This window comes from Trachypithecus francoisi, unplaced genomic scaffold, assembly GCF_009764315.1.
Source record: "Trachypithecus francoisi isolate TF-2019V2 unplaced genomic scaffold, Tfra_2.0 Lachesis_group18, whole genome shotgun sequence".
In the NCBI taxonomy this organism is placed as follows: Eukaryota; Metazoa; Chordata; class Mammalia; order Primates; family Cercopithecidae; genus Trachypithecus; species Trachypithecus francoisi.
Genome location: NW_022681463.1, coordinates 44,444,260 through 44,472,062, shown reverse-complemented (window position 1 = coordinate 44,472,062; position 27,803 = coordinate 44,444,260). Strand labels below are relative to the sequence as shown.

The 27,803-nt window shown below is 32.9% G+C and overlaps 1 protein-coding gene across 2 annotated transcripts in view; it reads right to left on the bottom strand.

Moving 5' to 3' along the window:
• Positions 1-27,803, bottom strand: part of DACH1 (dachshund family transcription factor 1) — a 440,276-nt gene that overhangs the window by 115,711 nt on the left and 296,762 nt on the right. The window contains exons 4-7 of one of the 2 annotated variants that reach the window (XM_033177582.1): positions 25,379-25,534; positions 24,802-24,974; positions 11,009-11,144; positions 8,213-8,347 (exon numbers count right to left, since the gene is read on the bottom strand). In XM_033177582.1, coding sequence (XP_033033473.1) covers positions 8,213-8,347; positions 11,009-11,144; positions 24,802-24,974; positions 25,379-25,534 — 600 coding nt within the window. The remainder of the gene's footprint in view (positions 1-8,212; positions 8,348-11,008; positions 11,145-24,801; positions 24,975-25,378; positions 25,535-27,803) is intronic. The other variant, XM_033177583.1, reaches the window with a different exon arrangement.

Here is a 27,803-nt window from a genome sequence, read left to right as displayed (position 1 = left end):
GATCACAAGTAAAACTACTATAATGCATAAATTTATAGCATTTATAAGACTACTCTTGTCTCTTTGACATATAGTTCATGAAAATTATTAGTAGATATTAACGTGATTCTGTTTTCTAACTATACAAAAAAAGTTACTAAAATCAAAAGATGTACTGGAGATATAATTGAGAAACCATTGACATTGTCGACACTAATAAATGACTCTGTTTTTAAATATAATATTCATATTGGTTACATGATAAATTCCTGAGAAATGTAACCTTTATGTAAAACTGTAGCAATTTACTTTACAAGTGGCATTTGTGAGTAGTTCAAAGACAGAATTCCTACCCATCAGAAGGAATCTCATTTGATTTCTAAGCCACTCTCTTGTAGCCTATCCATATCTAATACCCACAATCACATGTGATTTACACAGCCACACATATTTGTTTCTCCTCAATATGTTTATTGAATGAATTCAAGGTTTATTGAAATTGTATTAAATAAGTGAAGATTATTTTGAATACAATCATTGACATATAAAATAACTGATTAATGTAGTTAATTTAGCAATTCTTTCCTCCAAACTGTTCACATTACATTCTAGCTATATGTAATCAAAGTGCTCTCTACAATATTATAATTTCAAATTTCCCATTTGGGGTCAAATGTAAATCATGATAACTGTGGTATTATGAATTGTAAATAGATAATATTCTAATTCAGAGGTTTACAGCATGTATATTTTCCAATTTATATAATCAAGTCACATACTCTTTAGCTAACTTGATGGTAGTAATGGTTTCCATTGGATATTTATATGCATCAAGCACTACAGACATATTATCTCACTTAACTCAGAAAAGAAATTTATCGTACTCACTAATGCTAGACCTTGTGCTAAGTATACAAAGAAGGTGAGAAGGCAAAGCTCCTGCCCTGAAGAAGTTTGGACTGAACACTATGGATAAGAAGGCATACATATCCCATGTAAGGAAACAAACAGAAGTCATGTAGGAAAGGACAGACGATGTTTGAGAAACTTGAAAGTTCAGTGTGACCTGATGGTCATCAAGGTGCATGGGTAAAAAGAAAATAAATATTAAAGTCTATATTTTATACCAATTACCCATCATCACAGGGCTGTTATGAATATCTTACTACTGTAAGTATTTTCTTCAATTGTCATTAAAATATTATTACAAGCTCTGCTCCTAGAAATAATTCATAAAATAATGAAACCAGTGTCTTAAGCAAGCTGAGCTATGGCTTAGCATACGAAATCTGCCATCTACTTAAGAAAGAGCTCTGGGATCCAAAGAAACTTGTTGTTGTCCAGTGTTATGAATAACAGAACTAAAAGTGATGGCACTAACTTCAACACTTATTTCCGAGGCATGGAAACTGAGGACGAAAATCACATAGGTAAGTAATACTTACAGAGAATATTTTATGAGACTGAGATGTGGCAACAAAAAATATATTTCGATGGTAAAAGTGAAGAAGTTGTGTGTTAGAGAATTTTACAAGTGAAAATACTCATGGCCCTATAATATGTGTTAACATTATCAAAATATAGAAAATTGTAAAGAATAAAGGCTTTTAGTCTATGCAATTATATATAGACACAGGAGATACTAACAGGCTCCGATAAAGCTGTTGTATGTAATATTTAGTATTGATTAATTTGAATAAGATCTATCTAGAATTTAAAAGAAAAAAACTATTTGTTTACTTATAATTTAATTTTTATTGATATATAGTATATATATATATTTTGGTGGTACATAGTTTAAGACATTTATATAATTTTTTATTATTATACTTTAAGTTCTAGGGTACATATGCATAACGTGCAGGTTTGTTACATATGTATATTTGTGCCATGTTGGTGTGCTGCACCCATCAACTCGTCAGCACCCATCAATTCATCATTTATATCAGGTATAACTTCCAATGCAATCCCTCCTCCCTCCCCCATTCCCCATGATAGGCCCCAGTGTGTGATGTTCCCCTTCCCGAGTCCAAGTGATCTCATTGTTCAGTTCCCACCTATGAGTGAGAAGATGCGGTGTTTGGTTTTCTGTTCTTGTGATAGTTTGCTAAGAATGATGGTTTCCAGCTGCATCCATGTCCCTACAAAGGATGCAAACTCATCCTTTTTTATGGCTGCATAGTATTCCATGGTGTATATGTGACACATTTTCTTAATCCAGTCTGTCACAGATGGACATTTGGGTTGATTCCAAGTCTTTGCTATTGTGAATAGTGCCGCAATAAACATACATGTGCATGTGTCTTTATAGCAGCGTGACTTATAATCCTTTGGGTATATACCCAGTAGTGGGATGGCTGGGTCATATGGTACATCTAGTTCTAGATCCTTGAGGAATTGCTATACTGTTTTCCATAATGGCTGAACTAGTTTACAATCCCACCAACAGTGTAAAGTGTTCCTATTTCTCCACATCCTCTCCAACACCTGTTGTTTCCTGACTTTTTAATGATTGCCATTCTAACTGGTGTGAGATGGTATCTCATTGTGGTTTTGATTTGCATTTCTCTGATGGCCAGTGATGATGAGCATTTTTTCATGTGTCTGTTGGCTGTATGAATGTCTTCTTTTGAGAAATGCCTGTTCATATCCTTTGCCCACTTTTTGATGGGGTTGTTTGGTTTTTTCTTGTATATTTGTTTGAGTTATTTGTAGATTCTAGATATTAGCCCTTTGCCAGATGAGTAGATTGCACAAATTTTCTCCCATTCTGTAGGTTGCCTGTTCACTCTGATGGTAGTTTCTTTTGCTGTGCCGAACCTCTTTAATTTAATTAGATCCCATTTGTCAATTTTGGCTTTTGCTGCCATTGCTTTTGGTGTTTTAGACATGAAGTCCTTGCCCATGTCTATGTCCTGAATGATACTACCTAGGTTTTCTTCTAGGGTTTTTAATTTTTAAAGACCAAATCAGTAGAATTGGGATATCCATCACCCTAAATATTTGTCTTTTCTTTATGCTAGAAATATTTGAAATTATTCTCTTCTAGGTATTTTGAAATATACAATAGATTGCTGTAAACTATAGTCACCCTACTGATTTATTGAACACTATGTCTTATTTCATCTATCCAACTGTGTATTTGGACCCACTAATCCTCTCTCCTCCCCACTGTTCTAAACAGCCTCTGGAAACCAGCAATCTGCTACCTTCACGAGATCCGCTTTTGTAGTTCTCATATATGTGAGAACATGTGCTAATTGTCTTTCTGTGCTTGGCTTATCTCACATAGCACAATGACCTGTAGTTCCATTCAGGTTGCTGCATTTTTGAAGACTCAATCTTGATTTAAGTTAGGATTTTTAAACAACGAGAAATGCACAAATAAAAGTATATTTCAAAAATTATTTCCAAAAACTTGAAAAAAGTGATACACAATAATTTTCTTTCAAAAGGGCTTTGTATGAAAATGGTCCATAAGGTTGGATGCTAAGACTAAAGTATAAAGAAGAGACAAAAAGCCAAATATGGCCAGTTTGCTAACTACTTGATTGCCTTTAGTGCTCTGTCCTTCACTTAAGATTACCAACATGAGAAGTTTTTATACACAGATGTTGAATATTGGAAATCTTGAGCACTCCCCACCAAGCAGAATATGACACAAAAGAAATTCTTTATGGCCTGAAGCAAATTCCCTGGATTTTCTGCCTCCCCCAGATTAGTCCTGCTACTGTAATGTTGGTCTCCTGAAGTTATCACCAGTGAAAGAAAGTTTTCTCATTTCTTATGAAAACAAATGAAGAGAAAAGCCTTATCTGTAGGAGAAAGTACATATTAAGAAAAAAATCTGTATAATTTTAATAAGGAAAGGGAGAGACACAGAAAGAGAGTGATTGATTTGCATTTCATTTGTTTTCATTCACATATCTAGCTTTCAGTAAATATTTATTCATTAATTATCTCACATTGGACTACTTATTCCAAGACCAAAATACAATAACACAAATTAGGTATGCAACAGTTAGTCCCAACTATAAATGCTTAAGTTTTCTATAACTGGAAGAAGTTAGTATTATAGGCTTCTCTCTATCATATATATAATTTTTGATCAATCAAAAATTAGATAAATTGTATAATAACAAAAATGCACATATTGAATTACAGGCAAGGTAAGAAGTATGATCCAAAATTTGTTGAAAGTAGCAGCAATTTAAGAAAAATCAAAACAAATTATGCATGAGAGAGCAACACTGTAAACTAGCATCAGTGGACAAATGTGTGGAGGATAAACAGAGAGATCCAGCATCAAGAAACAGTGAGCCTATTTATATGCCACAAAAGTCAATTATTACAGCCTATTCCACTATATTTAGAATGAGGCAAAAGATCAGCAATGTTTTAAAATACAGAAAGCTCTTGAGAATTCCAGATGTTTGGAAAAGCTGAAAGACAGTTGTTTTTAGAGCCATGCTATGTGCTATCCCAGAGTTTTCCTAAGCATATATCTTTGACAAACTCCTGAGTTTAATTGAAGTATCTCTCTTAATCTTAAAAGTATGTCTCCTTATATTTGAGATGACTGCAAAGGTATTATATATCTATCACTTCTTTTTTTTTTTTGAAATGGAGTTTCGCTCTTGCCACCCAGGCTGGAGTGCAATGGCATGACCTCAGCTCACTGCAAACTCTGTCTCCCAGGTCCAAGCAATTCTCCTGCCTCAGCCTCTCAAGTAGCTGGGATTACAGCACCCACCACTACGCCTGGCTAATTTTTGTATTTCTAGTAGAGACAGGATTTCACCATGTTGGCCAGGCTGTTCTGGAACTCCTGATTTCAAGTGATCCATCTGTCTTGGCCTCCGAAAGTGCTGGGATTACAGGGCGTGAGCTACCACACCTGGTCTATTATTTATCTCTCTCTCTCTCTCTCTCCTCTCTCTCTCTCTCTCTCTCTCTCTGTGTGTGTGTGTGTGTGTGTGTGTGTGTATGTGTATATATATATGTGTGTGTGTGTATGTGTATATATATATATACAGATAGAATGAAGCTCATAGCTATTTAATATTAAGAAGAACATAAGATGTTTAAGTTACTGATGCTTAAGATTTCAGACCACAGTGATTCTCAGAATACAAATAAATTTTGGCATCTATTTTTGGAATCAGTGTTTTCTAAAGATTTAATTGCCTTTTGAATAATTTAGTTGGCAGGCAGCAAATTACATATAGGTTCAACCCTAAAATGACACAAACGCACAATTAATTTCTCCACAAATATCTATCTCTAAATAAAGTTACTTGTTTGATACAGATATGAGTTGTAGGAAAGTTACAGGGATATTATGAGGCCCATGATAAATGTTATCAGGAAAGAAAACAATTTTTAATTTAGTAGTCTCTAACAATCTGGAAAGCCCATGAATATTTACTATTAATTCACTATGCTGAAAAGTAGATAAAAGAAAGTACACACAAGAGAAAAGCATCCATAATAAAACACTTACTAGAATAGTATCAAAATCTATTAAAATTTTGGGATTACATATACACATTTGAAATCAACGATAGTTTCACATTTCTAGGGAGAATCTTAAAAATTTATTTGTCACCATAAAATATATGTCAAAATATTGGGAAACTTTTGGGCTACAGTCAAGGACTTTGTTCTTACAGCAAAACAATTTAGAAAACCTTGATGTAAGTACCATTAGTGATATAGTAAGTTTCTTTGTATATTCGTGGTCAGAATGTTCTAACATGTTTCATATAAATGTGCTTTCTGAAGGTCAGGTAATTTCACCTTTGGCCTTACTATTAATCCTTAAAGCATGTGATCTCCACAGTTGTTTTAACTCTTGTCTGTCTCTTAGAATCTTCTAGAAATTCAACCCAAATCAGTATGCTCTCAAAGACTGCCTAGTCTGTTTAAAGCAAATGCAGTACACAGATGACTCCTAAGCAGCTTACATTCTAGTAGTGGAAGGATAGCAATGAAGAAACAACTTCCAAATAACAAAGCAAATACTTTAAAACATGCCTAAATCAATCTAGTATATTATTTCAAAAAATGCTCCATGTTGGCAAAATTATAATGAAATAATGACATATGAAAAAGGACTAGTTATGAAAAATATAGGTCAATTCAAATGATAGTGTTGCACAAAGCTCTCCACCAAAAATTCTAGTGAGATCTGTTATTCCAATTTTAGTACTGGTCATTCCTTTTGTATTTTTCGCTTCACTACCACCTCTGGACTTGTATATTTCTCTTAGTCCTTCTCTACCATGGTGCTGCAAGAGAATTTAGCTCTAATATCCTGACATTCATCGTATAACATAAATTAATTTCCTTCTTAGGCATCCCAAGTTAAACTTGGTAAATAGTATGTAAGGGAAAATTGAGAAAAGAGTGACTCAAATAATTTTCTGTAGGGCTTTATTCTTTAGCTCAACCCTAGTAGAGAATGATTGTGAAACCCGTAAAATTAATTATTATATTTAAATATCATTACTTAAAACTTGAGTCTTCGATGAAACTTTATATTTTACCACTATTCTTTTTTTTTTTTTTTTTTTTGACATGGAGTCTCACTCTGTCACCCAGGCTGCAGTGCAGGGGCACGATCTCGGCTCACTGTAACCTCTGCCTCCAGAGTTCAAGCAATTCTTCTGCCTCGGCCTCCCACTATAGGCGCGCACCATCACACCCATCTAATTTTTGTATTTTTAGTACAGACGGGGTTTCACCATATTAGTCAGGCTGGTCTCGACTCCTGACCTCGTGATCTGCCCGCCTCAGCCTCCCAAAGTGCTGAGATTACCGGTGTGAGCCAGTACACCCAGCCCCACTATATTGATTTTTACAATACTGCTATGCATGGATTTTTGATTAAATATCAAAGGTATGGGTCAAAATAAATATGATGGATAATATATATGACATTCTTCTTTATCGTTAATGAAGAGGTTGTGAAAAAAATGTAAGTTAAAAATTTAGAGACAATCTGACCTAGTCATGCACTACATTAGAATAGTTCATACAAATAACACCTGATATCAAGTTTCACAATAAATAACGTAAAAATTTTATTAATGCCTCTGTTTCTCAATTATGCCTAGATGCTAACATGTTAGTATCTAAATTGTGTTTTCTCACTGACATTCCATAACTCAAATAATCTAATGTGTAGAAATATACTCCTTCTCCCTAAGGGATTTAGCAGAGCTATTTTTATGCTGAAAAGGAAATGTTTTATGTAAGCATTTTTACTTTTATGTGAGTAGTCTTTTTGGTGGGAAGAAGGTACCCTTCCTTAACTTAATCTTCCTCCACGCATTTATTCTTATTTAATTATTTAAATACACAATTTTATTTCCTTTCCGTGTTGACAGCCGATTAATTATGTCCCTTTTGTTTTCCAAATAAATAACCCTTATTCACAACACTGATTATTTGATGGCTTTGTCAAAAAAAGATAAGCAAATTATCCTATCTATATTTATAAAGTTTGAAAATATTAAGTTAAAATAAAAGATAGGTGGGAACATTCTTAAATTCACTATTTAACACTTAAAATTTGAAAATATGTATTTGCATCTCCAAGAATAAATTTCTAATATGCTGACTAAAATCATATTTTTATTTTTTCATGGCATTATCAAATAAGGCATGAAAATACACATTTTGCCTGTGAAAACAGGTTTGGTTGACATTAACAAAATATAAGAAACTTTTTTAGCTATGTAGTACCTGGCCTTTCTTGGTATATTTTGACAACTATTTTGACAACTACTAGTACATTGACATATAAAATATATTTCTGCTTCCTTATTGGTCTGTAAACTGTTTTTCTAATTCAAAAGAAGGCAGAATAACCCTTTTGATACTGTTATTGTTGTATCATGCTAAGTAAAATGACAGTGACCCTGAAGGCATTGAAAAAGTCAAACAGCAGATCCTTTAGGAATTGAGAAATAACAATTGGCACTTTTTCTTTTAATGTACTGGTAACTAAATTGTAACTTACCTGTTGTATAAGAGAAGTGCAACAGGTCTTCATTCATATCTTTTTTTTTGTTGAATAGGTTTAATTTGTACTTTATATTGTAGATTTTAAAAACATTTATATGCTTTTTTTTTACATGATGTAGAGACAGACTTCATTCTGTGATTAAAATCTAGTTCTAAAATCTATTGAATCAGGAAAAACAAGGAATACATAATCATACATTACCTTTTTCAATATGCATCCTTTTTGACTCATGTCCCATGTCATGACCAGCCAAATCTCCCTCTTTGGGCCCAGGGAGTACATTTGGTGATAAGCCCATCAGCATCTGGTTCATGGACAACCCATTCTGATGGACCGCTGTTGTACCCGAAAACAAACAAAACAAAACACAAAAACACCATAACACACAAGGTTCCAATAAGTCAGTCAAACTCTTTTTGGACTCAACAGTAAATATAATATTAATATAATGGTCTAACTTTAAATTTGTAATCTATCCCTAAAAACACTGTGATAACTGATAAACATGATAATTCATCAGAATATGCAGAAAATACTGAAAATGACATCACCTCACTTTATTTTTACTTTGCATAAAACAAGATTTTTATCTGGAAAATAGAAATTTTTAAAATATAAGAATAATACAGTAGAAATTGCCATTTGGCAAACATCATTAATAATAATTGCTTCAGGGATCAAGGGATAATTCTGAAACTAGTGAGTGGAAGTTTGGTTAAGAAGAGAATATTTGCATAGTCTTAAGATATTTTCTCACCAGACATTCACTATCTCCAAAGGTAAAGAACAACAATGACAACAAATAATATTTCAGTAGAGAAACCTGGTAGTCACCACCTTAAGAAAGTGATAAAGTTATTGCTGGCATTGTAGAAATGTGTGTCTCCTGAAATGATTCACTAGGAAGGACACACTATCACAGCTGTGTGATTCTCGCCAAACATCCATAACCTAAGTCTAATCAAAAGGAAGCATAAAAAAATCCAAACTGAGGGACATTCTACAAAATAAATGGCCTGGCCTGTACTCAAAAAAAAAAAAAAAAAAAAAAAAAAAGTTACTGAAAGACAAAATGGACTAAGGAACTGTTCCAGATTAAATAATACTAAGAGAATATGACAACTAATTGACTAATTGTAGTGTGTGATCATAGATTGACTTTTGTACCTAGAAAAAAAAAATCTTACTTTAAAAAATATTGGTGGGAAAACCAGTGCAATTTAAATAAAAACTGTAGTTCAAATTTTAGTATGATAATAATGTTATCTTCCTGATTTTGATCATTTTTCTGTTATGTAAAATAATGTTCTTATTTGTAGAAGATAAACAATGACAAATCTGAGTAAAGTTGTGTTAAATCTATGATAGAAGCCCTAGGTGACATTATGCCTTTATTGAGATATCACTTTCAGAGACCTTGATTGGTTGATTGGCGAGGTAAATCAGGATGACAAACGCATAAGAATGATTTGTATATTTGAAAATTTTCTAAAATTACTTTAAAGTAATATGTAACATATATATGCATATGTGTGTGAATGTGGCTGTATTTACATTTCAACAATTATGGCATCCAGGTATATAAAAATGTCTCCTTCGTTTCTATCAAAAATTTTAAAAAATAATATAACCATTAATAAAATAACATGAATGTATAACAAAATTCTTTCAAATCTTCCCCAATCTGTCCATCATTTTCATTTTGTGCCAAAAAAATTTTTTTTCTCTAGGACAGCACCTTTCCAATGACAATATATTATAATTAAGCCAATATTTATCATTAAATTTCTGATTCTAGTGTCAATGTAACATAAAAATATGCAGTAAATATTTTATTTGAAAACTATTTTAAAATTGTGTATAAAGTTATAAAATTAAGGAAATAAGTTCAGGCAGGCCAAAGCAAGTATATATATTTAGTATTATGTTGAACTATATAATTTCCAATAATTGACTATCTTTTATTTATAATTATTTACATAGCATTTAACTTAATCTTTATCCTCTTCAATAGTTCCCAGATCAACAATTTTCACTTTATGCATACATTCCTTTATAACCTATAAAGCCACTTTCTAGAAAATGCTTTCCTATTATGAAAATATTCTCAACAACCAAATAACTTAAACAAATTTCATATAATTAGATGAAGTTTATGCTATAAACATAATTGCATAAAATAATAGCTAAATTCTGGAAATAAGGAAAATATATAGGTTTTATCAAACAAGATATTCTCTTTTAATATAGTCATTTATCAAAAGAATAATCTGAGATTATTGTATAGACACAAAAATCACTTGCTAATTTGATGGCATTTTAACTTTATTCTTCATTTTCTTGGTCATAAGTACCAAGGTTAAATATTGTGAAAATGTTATAAAATAACATACAGTCCTACTTTTCAAATTGTAATAATAACAATATATGGCAATAGTATGCATTATTGATTATTACTAATTCAAATTCTCAAACTTAGCTAATTTCAAATTCTTTAATTCATTGACCACCTGAATGACTTAGAAATGTATGTTTTTAAAATTTATTATTTTGAATTTAACTCATTTCTCTTTGTGGATATCTCCATTAACACAAGGATAAAATTTAAAAGTCAGTGAATTACAAAAATGGCCGGGTAGTATTTGAGGAATGATGTTGAATAATCTATAAACAGTGTACCAAGACACTAGATATTTGAGAAGTGGTTGTGTTTACTTCAGAAACCAATCCAAAAGGTTACTTATTTTCTCTGTTTCATAGCTCAACTCTTTATATGTGGCATCAAAGAGAGGAAATTTATATCAGGACCTGTTAATGTAGTATCATACCTCATGATATTACGAACTGGGAAACATAATTTTGAGAGATGGCTATCGCTACAGAGCTTCAGAACATGATGCATCTGAGATCTATTTGGAATGAGGGCATGTTGATTAGAAAAGCCAGCTGAACCCTAATAAAGTTTAAAATGGTGACAAGTAGAAGTATAAGACCTACGGATTCTGTCAGAAGAGCTCTCAGTCCGTGCAGGGGAGCTGGACACACTGCTGCTGCGATGTGATGATGGGTGACTGCCAGGCCTTCTCCCCTCCTCCAGAGAGGGGGCAGGCGAGGGGCTATCGGGAACACGCTCCTGCACCAGCCAGGGAGAGAAGGAGGGTAGAAAAGACGTTAAATACGACGAATCTTTACTTAATGAATTTTGGTTTTCTCAATACAATAAGAAATGTAAAGAGAATACACACTTTATTTCATCAGCATTTAACTGTACTAAAAGATGCATTTATCTTGAGCAAAGCCAAATAAAGTAGAAAAAGATGATTTATGAAACTATGGTTCTACAGGTAAGCATGACTGCAGTAATGGCAAATGTCAATCTACTCTGGAGAAAAAGTAAGCCCTAAGAAGACACCCAAAAATATCCAAATAAGAACCCATTAGACAACAAAGGTCTTGGAGAATAAACAAGTATTATTTATAATCATTTTGAAGAATTCTTTAAATATATTCCTGTGTTTCCGCAGGTATCTAAAGATCATGTAATAAACACATTATCAACATGACTGACCATAATAATAATACCAGAGAAGTTTTTAACAGGTATTCCATCCTGGCACTGCTCTGGACATACTCAGTCACATTTTAAGGCATCATGGAAATGGGTTATTATTTAATATTGGAATATTTTTCTTTGGTTTAAATAATTCTCAGAGTACCTACCATATCTAGCTTCAACTCAACCACACAAATGTGTTAAGGGCACATTTATGAAACATGTATCAATTATGTCCCAGGGAAATTTGGTACTGTGTTTCCTGATACTCTATTTTATGTCAACACTCTTGTGTCATTCCAAACCTCCCTCTCCAAGTTCTGTGCATTCTCTATTAGACAAATCTGTAAGTAGATTATATAAATGTTTCCAGTTAGCTATTATAAATGGAATTACAGATTTAGAAAGAAGGTACCCATTGGTGAACATTTTATACTTTGAGCAGCAAAATATTTGTACCTTCCGTTATTAACATACACAGGTCTTGATGCCTTTGCAATAATTAATAAATAGTAAAAAGTGTGGAAGAAAACTACATAAAGTATGTAGATGTATAATGTACTTATAAATAATAAGTACACTATTCCTTATTAGGGTGAAGATACGCAAATATGAAATAGAGGTAAAAAAAAGGCCAATCTAAAATGTAATTGGCCTGTAGGAGGCTAATATTTCCAAAATGTCAATGTTAACTTAATATGGAAAACAAAGAGGAGGCTCCAGGCTTTGTAGTGCCAGTGAGATTGATGATCATGCTCATCTTTGGTCAAAGTGATTCCATCAGCACCGTGATGGTTTGAAATCTGGCTGCACATCAGAATCACCTAGCATGTTTTTAAATGTGCTTCTGCTTCAGTTTCATTCCCAGAGATTCTGGTTTACTGAGGATTATGGCTTAATTGTGTCCCCCAAAAAGATTTGTTGAAGCCCTAACCTTTGGTCCCTATCAATATGAATGTATTTGAAAACTGAGTGTTTGCAGACATAATTAGTTAAGATGAGAACACACTAGATTAGGGTGGCTTTTAATCCCACGTGATTCGTGTCCTTAGAAGTAGATGTGAAGATAGGAGGGAAGAATGTCATGTGACCATAGAGGAAGCGATTAAACTTATACAGCTTCAAGCCAAGGAATAGCAAGGATTGCCAGCTTCTAGCAGAAGCTATAGAAAGACAGCAAAAGATTCTACCTAGAATCTCAAAGGGAGCTTAGCCCTTATGAAGTCCTGATTTTGGACTTCTAGACTCCAATAATGTGAGACAATAAATTTCTGTGGTTTTAAGCTACCCAGTTTCTGGTTCTTTATTATAGTGGCCCTAGAAAACTAATATACTAAGACTAAAATGGGACCCAGATTTCAGTATTTGTTAAAGCTCTCCCTATTTTAATATGGAAACAAGATTGAGCTGTACTTTAGTCACACTCTTTTAATTTTCCAGTGGTGTACATTGCCAATAAACATCTTCAACAGATATGCTTAGACTTCATTTTGAAGACCATGAGAAATAAAATGAAAATAACCAGAAAAAAATAGCCAAGCCCTTTTCTCAAATCCATGTCATAAAATGGTTTCCTAACATATATTCCATGGAATTAAAAAAAAAAGTGCTATAAGAAACTTCATGACAAAACAATATTGTAAAGGAAAAGAAAAAAGAGGTCAATTAAATTTTAATCTCTTTTCTTTTTTTTTTTTTTTTTTTTTTTTTTTTTTGAGACGGAGTCTCGCTCTGTCGCCCAGGCTGGAGTCCAGTGGCCGGATCTCAGCTCATTGCAAGCTCCGCCTCCCGGGTTTACGCCATTCTCCTGCCTCAGCCTCCGGAGTAGCTGGGACTACAGGCGCCCGCCACCTCGCCCGGCTAGTTTTTTGTATTTTTTAATAGAGACGGGGTTTCACCGTGTTAGCCAGGATGGTCTCGATCTCCTGACCTCGTGATCCGCCCGCCTCGGCCTCCCAAAGTGCTGGGATTACAGGCTTGAGCCACCGCGCCCGGCCAAATTTTAATCTCAAAAGTTGCAATGCATATTAGAATCTTGTCGTAATGATTACTTGCTGAACTTTAAGAGTTTTTGGACAGGGCTAATATGTGCTGACAGGCTTCTGTAAAAGACAATAAACCCCCACAGAAGGCAGATGTATTGTTAGTATTACACTAAAAAGCATTAGCCCTTTACCGTAATTGTTCAGGGATTAACAATTAAGTGCTTTATTTTCTGCAAATAGCAACATTGATATGTAGGTAAATTTAAGCAACACGTAATATATTTTCCATCTCAAGTTATGTGGGGTTTCCACTTGAAATATTGCAAATACGAAAATAAGGACAGTGGGAGGGAGAGAAAGAAAGAGACAGAGAGAAGAGATGGGGAGAGGAGAGAGAAAACAAGGGGGGCAGTGGGCCAAAGACAAACACACACATCCCAGATACTAAAATTTAAAACTAACTTGTTTAGATAAGTTTATAAGATGCATGCATTTGTTACACGCTAGGATACTACAGAAAGACGGCATCCAACTTTACAGATTGCAGATTAAGATGTTTTGAAATCACAGGTAACATGGAAAATGAATGTAACATTTGAAATCACAGGTAACATGGAAAATGAATGTATTAGTAGTTATTTTTCCAAACTAACTAAATGAAGCATGTATGGTTTTAAAATGTCTAAGGCAAACAAACGACCAACAGTTTTAAAAAACAAACGTAGGGCGAGCGTGGTGGCACGCCTGTAATCCCAGCACTTTGGGAGGTCAAGGCGGGCAGATCATGAGGTCAGGAGATCAAGACCATCCTGGCTAACACGGTGAAACCCCGTCTCTATTAAAAATACAAAAAAATTAGCCGTGCTTGGTGGCGGGCGCAGGAGAATGGCGTGAACCTGGGAGGCCGAGCTTGCAGTGAGCTGAGATAGCACCACTGCACTCCAGCCTGGGTGACAGAGCAAGACTCCATCTCAAAACAAAACAAAATGAAACAACAACAACAACAACAACAAAACATGTATATGACTTAAAAGAGCAGAAACTTCACATCTGGATGCCAAAACTTACTTCCTGTTTCCTAATTATAATTACCCTAAACTATAAAGAAGCTTCAAGTGGCAATATGCTCATATTAAATCATTGTAATCACAAATCAAAGGATAATCTTGACTTGTGTGTAGCCAACCATAATTCAAAAGTTTAGTTTTGTATGGCTTTGAAGTATTTGCACACTTATTATAGAGGATGCATTCATAAGGCTATATATGTAGAACTCCTTTATAATTTGTATAAATATATTAAGAAACAATACTGCAGCTAACTGCATACAGAGCCAGAGATATACTCTTAAAGTCTAATTTTGATTTCTTGAAATTCTAACAGAAGCATAGTTTGTCTAAGCTTTAGAGCTAATTCCTAATACATCTAACTGTTAACACTTGGGTTACACAGAAATACATGGTGTGTATTTAAGAAAATGCATTGCTATAGTTTTGTATGAACAGAATTTTCTAAATTAACCATTCTATTTTATTCCAAAGGTCACTCACATCAATGCTTACCTGTCAATAAATTTTAATATTTTTCTTAATAATTATATTAATGCATATGTTTGGCTGAACAGACATAAAGTGCAATCTTGAAATAAATCAGTCTCTCTAAAATGACTTTGCAAGTCTGATTTTCCTGTCATAATAGATTTCTTAGTAGTGCTAACGGAAAGCATGAGAATATAATTTTTCTGAAATATTTAACTCATAAAATATTTAAATACTTAATGCATAAATCTCTGGAAACAATGATTATGCCATTAAAATAATTCCTTATTTATTTTAACATTTCCCATATAACTAGAAAAATGTTTTATTAGTCAATGTATTTAAATGTCAAAGTTGTCTGTGATCAACCCTTTAATTTATGAATTGTTCTGTTATTCATTTACACATCAAAAATACTCTTAAAAAGATATACTAAGTAAAAATAATTAGATTAAAATCTTCATGTAAAATGCATTTTAAAAGCATAATTTAAAGTTCAGTAAATATGTATAAGTAAAATTATAGTATTTAATTTACATTTAACTTAGTTTTTGCTTTAATTGTAGTTTTGTGTTCAAGAACAAAGGATACAAGGACAATTAATACTGTTATTTGAAGAAAATATTTTAATTTATGCAAATTTTTATGATTTAAAAGCTTAACTATTCAATTGAAACTTTCTATAAATTGACACACAACATATTCAGTCATTTTACTTAATGTATAATTTCAATCTTTGGAACCTAATATATTATTCTTTGAAGAATTTCATTAAAGTAAAATCCATTGAGCAAGTAAGATTTGAATACATTGTTGCACAATAAATTAATTTATTTCCACAGCTTAATTCTTTTATCATATTTATATGCTTGCCTTTCCAGAGTATTCTATAAGATGGAGAATAATGGAGACAATAAAGAATTGCTTAGGAGGGAATCTCATAATTATTACTGAAACAAAATAGATAATGAGTTTTATTCAGATGTAATAAGAAAGAAGCAGTTCAATGTCTATAAGAAAACTATGTAAACTGGATTTATCATTTCATTTGTGTAATACCCTTTAACCTCCAATAAGGGGCTGAAGCAGGACAGAGAGAAAGAATATTTAATTTAATATTTCAACACACTCCTTTATAGTCTTGCATCAACTTCACTAATCAATACAACACAATCTTTTGCAAAGTTCCATCTTTATAAAACTCACCACAATAATAAATGAGAATTTAAGAGAAGTACTCTTTCACTGAAAAAAAGGTCATACTAATAAACTAATAGTAACAGAAGAACAACAAAGGAAAAGCGGCATTTTTGCCTCTGGGTAGAACAAGAAGTATTTGGTCTGTAGGATAATTCAGAATCAAAAATAGAATTCAGAAACAACGTACTCAAATTCTAAAATAGAAAGTGTAAAATGTTCAATACTACACACTTGATTAATTAAACATTTTAAAATTGCATTATCTCAGCTGCCCCCTCTCCACCTTAAAAACGTATTGTATTTTATTGAATTAAAATATTTTCTTAGGGTAAGTATAATCACAACTCATTTCTCTAAAGGATTATTTCATTTAGCTTTTATTTATTTTGCTCCCCTTTTAATTCTCTTCATTTTTTGTTTTTCAATAGAGATTCCCTAACTGAATAGGATATAGAAGTGGGGAAACAATTTGTAATATTAAATTTTGTGTTGTTATTGTTTGTTTTTTTGAGTCAGAGTCTTGGTCTATCACCCAGGCTGGAGTGCAGTGGCACAGTCTCGGCTCACTGAAAACTCCACCTCCCCGTTCAAGCAATTCTCCTGCTTCAGCCTCTGAGTAACTGGGATTACAGGCATCTGCCACCACTCCCGATTCATTTTTTGTGTTTTTAGTAGAGACAGGGTTTCTCCACGTTGGTCAGGCTGGTCTAAGTGTTCCACTCCCCTAGGCCTCCCAAAGTGCTGGGATTACAGGTGTGAGGCACTGTGCCCAGCCTAAATGTTATCTTCGTATAACTTTTAATTTATAAAATTGATGAAGTTGACCATCACTTTATATAACCAAAACTTCTCAGCTTTAAGAAAACTCAGGCTTAAATACATTAGTTCAATGAGTATTTACTGAACAGTTACTATGTACCAGGCAGGATCTAGGCTCTGGTTATATAAAATTATGCAAAACTGACAAAAATTATTTTCCCCATGGAGCATATATCACACCTGGTAAATGTTGTTAGTGAAATGCAACATCATTCACACTAAGAGTGGTGTTCAAATTCCTTTGTTTTGGAAAAATGTGCAAAGAAGACAAATAGCAGAATTGGAATCCTGTATTCAGAAAAATGCTTAAAAAGTACTTTTAAGAGACAGTCAATGATGTTAGCATGCTTACACCTGGTTAAGGACCAGGCAACCTAAATCAAGATTCCATAGCTGAGGAAGCCCCAAACAATAATGTACATAGCTTTTTAAAAAACTTTGATTATGGAACTCAAAAAATACTCAAATTTTCCAAACATGAAACTGGCAAGGCCCTGTGAAACAACTTAATATAATCTGAAACAACTTAACTTTATTCTCCTGTTGTCTTTTTGCACTTACTCATTGGTGTTAGGGAACTACATTTTTCCCAAGTGTGTACGAAAATTCACATAGCCTTGTAAATTTTTTGGTTGCTATTTGATAACATAAAGTTACTTTAAGCAACAAAATAAAATCTTGACTGAGGAATTATAATTCAGAGCCATCTGACAATAAATACTGGCATCTTAATTAAAAGGTAGGACTTCTTCCTTTACTACAGCCAAGGGATATAGAGGTGAAGGAAAAACAGTAAGGAAAAAAAGGTAAGTGCTGATTTGACCAGCACTGCCTTTAAAGGCATCAATCTCTCTTGCATGATAAATGTTTAAAGTCAACGTTTAACGTAGTAAGGCACAAATGTATGTTCTTACAGGCCACCACCACTATAAGCCTCTCATCTGCAGTTCCCTTGATAAGTCTCTTTCGTTCCGATGTTCCTTTGACCCTTGAGTTTCCTGCATAGTTACATCTGGAGGCTTGGTTCAAGTTGATGTGGGGGTATGATTACTTCATAGATGGTGTTTCATGCTTCTATAATGAGCGTAATGTCTGGTTGGTTGCCTTTTATGATGCCAGCCACCACCGATGATCATGGCTGCAATTCATCACTTCATTAGGGCTTGCAATTTCCTACACACTTATTTTCTAGAAGGTTTCTATGATCACAAATTTACCTCATGAATCATTTGGTTATTCTTAGGATCAGTTTTTATGGAAAAGGCAGGAAAAATGCTTGATCCCTTCCATGTATTTATCTTTAAGCCTTTATTGTCTTTTATAAACATCAGTTCCCCCAAAATTCTCCAAATATGAATAATGAGTTTCTTTTTTAGTATTATTATAAAATTATGAATTTAAACATGTGATGTATTTCAAGGTCTGGATGTTTTATTAGTGGTGGTTGTGTTATAATACTTTCTTTTTTAGGTTAACATCTTTTTTCATATTTAATATTAATATTCAAATAAATCTAAAGAGACCATTATTATTTTTTAAAACCAAGTAAAATTAAACAAATTTTTGGGAAAAAACTTTATGTCCAAAAGTGCTGCATACACTCAGAGATGTTTATGTTTGTACAAAGAATAAACGATTCTGTAACTAAAAACAAACAAAGTATATGATGTCACATTGCTCTAAGATTCACTCTACTTTGTGAATTAGGTCACTCTGGTTTTAGTTTTTATAATCTTTTCACATTTTAAACTTCATACAAGTAACGTCCTATTTCTTAATGTAGTATTTTAAGAACTTGCTTTAAAGTATGAGTACAATTATAAATTGCATTAAGAACTTGCTTTAAAGTGAGTACAATTATAAATTGCATTTTTCAATGTTTAATTCTTTAAATGAGAACGTCACAAAGTCTCTCTCACACACACACAGACACACACAGAGACACATAACAGATCAGCAAAGAAAATTAACAAATTTAAGTCATATTCCCTATTTTCAGAAAACTGTAATGTGTCATAGGAAGAAAGATGTGTATTCAACAATGCAGTATACTTTGAATGTTGTCATATTTCTCAAAAACAATTCTACATTATCTCTGAAAAAAATCTTAAAATGCATTTAAAAATCTGCTTTGCATACTATGCACTACAAACCCCAAAAGTCCTTGACTAAAATAAAGCCGTATATAAAATTTTTATTAGGTAAAATGAGCAGAACAAAAAAAAAAGAGACAGTCAGAGAGACAGAGGTCTCATCAAAGAATTATGACTATATTTCACAAGCTTGACAGGGATTCCCTGCAAAATTCTAGAACTTACTTTTAAACAAATGATTTTGTATACTTGGAGAGAAAACAAAATAGTAATAAGATGAAAATCATGTCGGTATAGAAAGACTTCCAAAGATTATATAAATAGTAATTTAATCATTATGACAACCCAATGGGGTAGTATTGTTATTACATACAAATACAAATATATTAAATAGTTTGTCTATGGTCTCACGGGTTGGAGGTGATAAAGTCGAAATGCAAATTCAAGTAGTCTTTTTTCAGAACACATGCTTTAAATCATTAAAATGTGCTGCTTTTCTTCCTTTTAATATTACTTCTATTTCAGCAAGGATGCTCTTTTCAAAATCGTTACAACATTGTGAATTTATTAAATAAAAACTGAGAAAAATATTGATTCATTCAGGAGAATTTGGGGTAACATAATGAATGATACCTAAGATAATCAATTAATAGAACATTTCAACCTATTAGGAATTCTCCAATGATAAGAGAAATTGATCTCTTGATTTATATTGTTTATTTTACTTGATCATTTAAAGTAATAAAGGAATATATCCTTTTAAAATTTGGAAATGATACAAAGGTGGTATAAATAGCTAATGTGATAGTTTGGGATGTTAATACTCCAAATTATCTAAAGATCCTACATCAATGGAATGGAAACTAAAAAACTTAATGTGGATAAATAAAAATTCCTAACACAAATAAAAGATGAAGAAAAATTGGCTTAACAGAATTTTATGTCAGAAAGGCAGGAAATTTACTGAGTCAGACATTCAGCTACCAAACAAAATCTTAAGAACTATGACTAGATTTGTAGATTATTGTCCAAATTGAGGTTGATGTCTAGTGTCTCTTCATTGCACAATTCAATTCTCGAGTATGGTGGGATAGAGGGTAACTTCAATAAAAAGAAGGCAACCAAAAAGATGAATAGTCAGAACAAATGAGAATAATTGGCCTAGAAAATAGAAACACTATAGGTACCAAACCAGAGGGCTTAAATATTGAAATGACTAGAACCCTGAAGAATTAGCAGACAGTTTGCTTCCAATAAAATATAACCAAGTTAAGGTAGAAGCTATTGAGATGCAAATTTTAATTTGATTAATGAATATACTTCTCACTCTTAAATTTGCTGAAAATAGATTAAGCATCCTACAAAAGTTTAGCTATATGAAAATGAGTAAGAAGGATGTGGGAATTATTTCTCCATTATGGGGGAAGCTGAATTACATAACATCTCAAGTCTAAGTTGCTTGATGTTCTATGAATGCTAAACAGAAAAAGTATATGGGCATCATTGACACATAAGAAATTAATACAGGTACAGTTTATAATTATTTAATATATCTCTGCAGATATTTAGGGAGTTAGAGAGAGGAGGGGGAATTGTGCATATATCCATACAACTAGGAATTTTAATTAGAATTATTATTGTCTAAAGAGTATATGTAAATTTCCTCCTCAAAATAATCTTGATTATACTCAATACAACCAGCCATAGAAAGTCTAAGTTTAGTACTTTAGCAGACCAGACTCTTTCATGGACACTTGCATGTAAAGCAAATAACAATGCCCTAGTGGGAAAGTCTTCATCTATCTAGTTTTCTTTTCCTCAGTGCATTTAATTCTTTCAACCCTAAATTCTCAGTTATTTTAATTTTTTTTTTCCACTTGGCTCTATTGTGTTTGAGAGTTTGAGCTGCTTCACTTTTCCATAGCCTGAGATTCATGTGGGTTTGGGTTAATCAGAGGTCTAACACAGGTATCGATAAGCTTTTTTGGTAAAAGGCCAGATAGCAAGTATTTTAATCCACTCTGTCTTTGTATGTGAAAATAGCCATAGACATTACATAAATTTAGATGTGGCTCTATCCCCAGAAAAACTTTATTTACCAACACTACATTTTGAATTTCATATAATTCTCATGTGTCATGAAATATTTTTCTTTCTATTTTTTCTGACCACTTAAAAATGCAAAACTATTCTTAACTCACAAGTCATAAAAACCAGCAGCAGAATAGATTTCACCCAACCTTGGAAGCTTGGGGATTCAGACTCTGCTCCATTTAATGTCCTGGCATTGAAGATATGTTATGAAAAAAATTTTGGAGCTCCTCTACTTCATAGAAACAGCTAAACAAAGAATACTTTTAAAATATGTAACTCTGAAAGCTATATTTTTGCTTCTCTTTTGTCCTACAAATTCTTATTGCCATTTGCATTTAGGTTCAGTTTTAATTTTAAGTCTTGTCATTACTCTCAAAAAATGTAAACGGTATATTCCAACATTTAGAACATCTCTCAAAGTTCTATTTTCTCTTTAAAGGCTATTTGTCCAGTTGCTTTATAATTCTGAGATATGGACTCAATCTTCTATGATATTGAACACTTCACTTGAAACAGACCTTCACACTTATTAATAGAATCTTCCCAGGTAAACCAATGTGTAGTCCCTATTCTAGTTACCCACATGTGTCCAATGCTGTTACAGGGGATGTAAGAGTTCATTATTTTATTTGAGGAAAATAAAAACTTCCCCAAAACTAAACTTAATTAACATCTATTAAGTGAGTTTACTAAACTCTGCCTGAACTACAGAGTTAACCAATATATACACTTAGACAGATTGATTTGTTAACTTGTTCTCTCTAATACTTAGAACTTCTTAGAGGACCTATTCCTCACGCTTATTCTCTGAGGACACTCACTTGATTTTTACCAGGTTATGTGGATGCCTTTAAGCATCTAAAACTGTTAGAATCATCTCCTGCCTTTCTTAAAATGTGTTTACTTTCAGTAATCTTTACCTGTCATCATCAAACTTGAAGCTATACGAATGGCCTGTCTCACAAAATTAGGGTGCCATGATAAAAATGGGCCTTTCTGCCCTTCCACAACAGCCAACTGCACTTCACTTTGATGTTGGCAATAAAAACTATCAGATTTTACTTTCTATAATCATTCTCAATTACAGCCATTGGTCCCTATTTGGCTACTACTATTACCATTTACATCAACACATTCAACATGCACAACTCCCTTTAATCCGCATGTAACGAAGTTTCTGAAAATATTTGCAACAAGAGACAAAGTGAGATATCTCTATGACTTAGTAGGCGTTGGCACATGTTTTAAAACATAAAGCGACCTCACTTTCTTCTCTTTTTGTGTATTTTCTTCCTTTCTTCATATATCCCCCTCCTTTCCATTCCTAAACTTAATCTAAGAAAACACAGGAATATTTCTGACTTCCTAATCATTGAGTCCCAAATTATTTTCTATAGACTTCTCCCAGAGGAAACTCAACTTCTTCCTCCTGCTTATCGAAACTTTGACAACCAAGGATGTATTAAAAGGAGTTCCCCCAAGTATTCTAATTAACAAGTAGCACAACTATTTTTAAAAATATATGCATATTGCAAAATAAAATAAATCAGGTATCCTGATATAAATAAAGACTTTTGGATGCAGGAATATGTAAGCCATTCCTCACGCAAATATTAGCTACAGGTCCTAACTTAGACACCCATTATGACTTTAAACTGCTAAAATCGGCCGGGCGCGGTGGCTCAAGCCTGTAATCCCAGCACTTTGGGAGGCCGAGACGGGCGGATCACGAGGTCAGGAGATCGAGTCCATCCTGGCTAATACGGCGAAACCCCGTCTCTACTAAAAAATACAAAAAACTAGCCGGGCGACGAGGCGGGCGCCTGTAGTCCCAGCTACTCGGGAGGCTGAGACAGGAGAATGGCGTGAACCCGGGAGGCGGAGCTTGCAGTGAGCTGAGAGCCGGCCACTGCACTCCAGCCTGGGCGGCAGAGCAAGACTCCGTCTCAAAAAAAAAAAAAAAAAAAAAAAAAACTGCTAAAATCTGCTCTTCTATCATATGTTTGCCTTATTTATTAATGTAAATCTTACCTAAATGAGAGATTTTAAATAGTTACCAGTTTTGAAAGTAAAAATTATGTAATTCATATTATGAGATGATCATAGTAATCACAACCAGATATTTTTAATGAGAATAATCACATCATATAAATTAATACTTAGTATCCTGTAACATTTGCTTAAAGTAGCCATTGAGTACAATGATGAGTAGACTTAAATGGATTTTTCCCTCAGCCAAACTCCTCTTCTAGATAACTTTAATGAGTGAGGCAATCAGAGTGCTTAATTCTCAATAATACCTATTACCAAACATCATCATAAATCAAACAATACAGTGATATCTTGCTTATTGAATAATCTGGTAACAATCTCCCTCTTACAGAAGAGTTTTCAAAGGTCTTTTTTTTTTTTTTTTTTTAATCAGTTCCTTGGCTGAGATCAATGTGGCACTCACTGGCGTTCTCTCAGGTGGCGATCTTTGAGTAGTTAATCCGGGTCTTCTGTGAGACTTTGAGTTATTTTTCCTCTGGTATTGATACTACAGAAACTGCTCAAAGCATCTGGGACATATCTTTGTTTTTAGAGCCTTTAACATGAGAAAAATTCCTGTTTGCATATTACTCAACATTGTATGTAAGTAGTAACAACACCTTTTATATAAGATGTGCTCCAGAGGCTACCCTAAAATTTAAGTGTATTGTATTCAGAAAAATGGGATAATTGTAATGTCAAATAATGATCATGAAGCATAAAATATCTTGTACTTGGTTTAAAAATCAATAATCTATTCTTAATTTTTTGTTATTTCTTACTCCTTGGCCAATCAGACAATGCACTTAAAATATTTTGATTTAAGTACACATTTTAAAATAATATAAAGGAAAAAGATTATATATATATGTATATATCTCATGCAATTCACACACATACACACAGATACACAGGGACAGAGGAGACAGAATTGTGTATATATGCACATATGAAGTTTATATAACAATAATGTGACCTTCAATTTAGTGTATTTTTGAATGTGTGGAAACTTCCAATTTTATTACTTCATTTAGTTTTTACAAAATAATCCACACTAGATTATGCCTTTATTAGATATTTACTAGAATCAGGAAGGTTAAACTACATGTCTAAGGTGACAGAGCTAGAAAGTGGCAGAATTTATCCCTTCTGGTCTTCTGATTCTCCTCACATAAATGCTCATAACACCACACACACATACACACAACTACCTATGCAAGAACACAGACAATTTGAACTACAACATTTAACGTCCTATGTTTTTCTCTATCTTAATAAATATATAGAGAATTTAAAGCAACCCTAGCCTGCCTAAGTAAGTAGTGTGCCCCTGGGGCCACTTGCTACTCTTTTAACAATCTATTTACTATTGCTTAGCTTTTTAGAGTTCAAATGTACCTATGGAATAAGAAAAATGGATTAAGAGATGGTGACTTAAGAAGAACCGGCCAAAATAATTGTATAAAAAAAAAATTACCTTAATAACTGATGTCTCGACTCTGGATGGGGGACTCTGAACTTGTGCTGCTGCCGCCATATTTGCAATGGTGCTGAGGTGGTTCATCTGGCTCATTGCCATGGTGACAGACGCTGGAGGTAGGCTGACAGGTATTAGAGGGTGGGGCATCATCATAAAAGGAAGTTCCAGTCCTATAAAAAATGCACATATATCATCATTGCTCTGGAGGGCATAAATCACTAAAAATTGAAACATTCAAAAGTTTTCTAATGTTAGTAGTCAAAGAAAAAATATTTTTCCTCTTCGTATGCAAAAATTTCACTCACTACTCAGGGAAACGAGGCTTATAGCTATTTGGTTTGGTCCCATGGTTTATCATTTCCTAACTTTTCCTGTGTTTAATACAAATGGTCAATTCTTTGCTATATTATTCCTGTACTCAGTCTGAATCTTGCTTAAAATACTAGGGTTTTCTTTAACTTATCCCAATTAGTTATGTAAATATAGTATATCTCTTTATTATGTCTTATTTTGCCAACTGATAATTACAATTTTTAAAACTACGATTTTTTAATGCTAAAAAATGCCATCGTACCATTTGGCAGAAGGTGGCTCTGCTGAAGATGGTTGAGAGGATGACTAAGTGGAAGGCTACGTGCTCCAGGCAAGCGGGGCTGGGTTACAGAGGCCTGAGGTCCCTGGGATGGGGAAGAGGGCAGTGTTTCCTTATCCCAGGAACCATCACTGCTGCCTGTGGGGAATGAATATAAATTACTTGGATTTAATATTATTCCAAATCTTCCAACGACTAATTTAAAATGACGTTTTAAAAAATATATCACATTTGGAGTTGGAAAACTGATTTCTAGGGAAATAAGCTGAGGTAGGTAAATTTCCCCTAAGCTACACATTATTTTTGATTTTCTGTTTCTTATATAGGATCTCAAAATTTTAAAAAATAGTATTTCTGCAACATTTAACCTCGTGGTGGAGTCTAACACTGTGTTGGCTATCCACCTTAATGTTAAATGGTCTCTATTATATTAACTAGATAATTAATTACTCCTTGGAACTGAAACACACTAATATTTATAGAATGTAAAGTTATCCTTGTAGTAAATGACATCCTAGCCATCAAATAAAGTGCCTAAGTTCATTACACAGCAAATCCTAAAAATGGAGCCATTAAACGTCCAGCTTGGTTAGACATTGTACAGAGAACACAAAAGATCACTTTATAGAATATAATGCCATAGCAAAAATTAAATATGCATGCATGTTTGTGTGAATAAATACATCACTTGTTTTCAATAAAGAGAAACATACATTTATGTCTCCATGTTAATGTCACTCATCTGAGGACCTGCATTTCAATATTGGTGGCAATGTCTTGGATTTTAAAAGATCACGAAATACCTTATTAGAATACTCCTTGGAAGGTGTTTATAAATCATTTCAATTTCAATGTGCTCCTAAATTAAATTAATTCAATATTAATTTATTCCTTAACTGAATCTGTTGAAAATACAAACTATCCACTTAGAGGAAATGTCTGTAATATCTCTATTAGCTCATGACTGTTTTATTTCTTAAAAAAAGAAACCATATTTTCATATAATATGCATAGAAACAGCAGAGTTGGTAAAACTCCAATTTAATGCTTTAGCTCTGCTAAAAGCCTCATTGTAAAATCTCTACGACATAGTTTTTAATGAAGAATACTTAGTTACTGCCATGATTTTTTTCCATTTACTTCATGAAGACAGTTAAGGTTCAATATAAATTCAAACTCATTAGCTCAATACTGTCTGGATCTTAGAGTAAATTGTTCAGAAGTGGGTAATGAAAACTCAATTCAAATTCTTCAGCAATCAAACAAAGCAATTTTATTAAACAATGAAAAGAATCAATTAAAATGGATATCTTTATTATCTTTATTATTCTACAAGAAACCATGACAGCTTTTGGTTTAAAAAAATTTATAGCTTCATACAGAAACGACTCACATAAATGAAATTTCTCCAGCTTGCTCCTACACTGTGATATAAAAGTTCTTTTCATATTCACAAATTTATACACCTTATTTCTGTTCTCATAACTTTTTTGACACTTATTCTAAGGTACTAGTCAAACATGCAAGAACTATAAATAGATGAATTTTTCAAATGTATGCTATCAAGAGATTATTATTACAAAACATTCTAAACATCTTCTCTTTACATTCCCTTTATCAAACTACATGCAATTTTTTATTGTAGCCTTAATTCCCAAAATCTGTGGGATTTGATTTGGTCAAATGTTATGATTCAGATTGATTTTACCTTGTATGTTATCAGTTAAAACAGACTATCAGGATATAGAAATCATGCTTTGGAATAAATATTATTTTAATATAAAAATTGTGCTGGAAAGTAAGAAATAATAAGTAATTTTCTCTGTATTTTATACTTCATTTAAATTTTCAACAAATGTAACCATTACATATTCATAGTAGATTGCATATTTGAGGATAATTAACTAAAATATGGAGTGGAAAAACAGACATTCATTATTCTGGATTCAGTTTGAGCTCCATTTACACCTATAATCTACTTTTGTTTTTCTGTTCACTTAAAATAATTTCCTCTTTTATTGAAGTCCTTATTGCCAGGATAAATAAATAAATGGGAAATAGTTATTTCTGCAAATATATTGAAATTTTATTCATATCAGTAGAGATGCACAATAACTCTATTTTTCACATTATTAAGGTGTAAAATATTATCTTAAAATTCTGATTAAATCACTCTGAAAACAGAATACAGACAAAACACTATCCATTTTCACATCTGTTTTTGCATCACAGATATCAGTCCCTTAGCATTCATATGTGAATTTTCTCTAGTAAGTTTCTAATGCTATATTAGATTTTCACGATACATAGAATGCTTCTAGCCATCTCCACTAATCATCATTTGTTAAATACTCATGATGTTAGTTCATTTGGGTAATAAATAGAGCAAACAATTGAGAAACTAAGT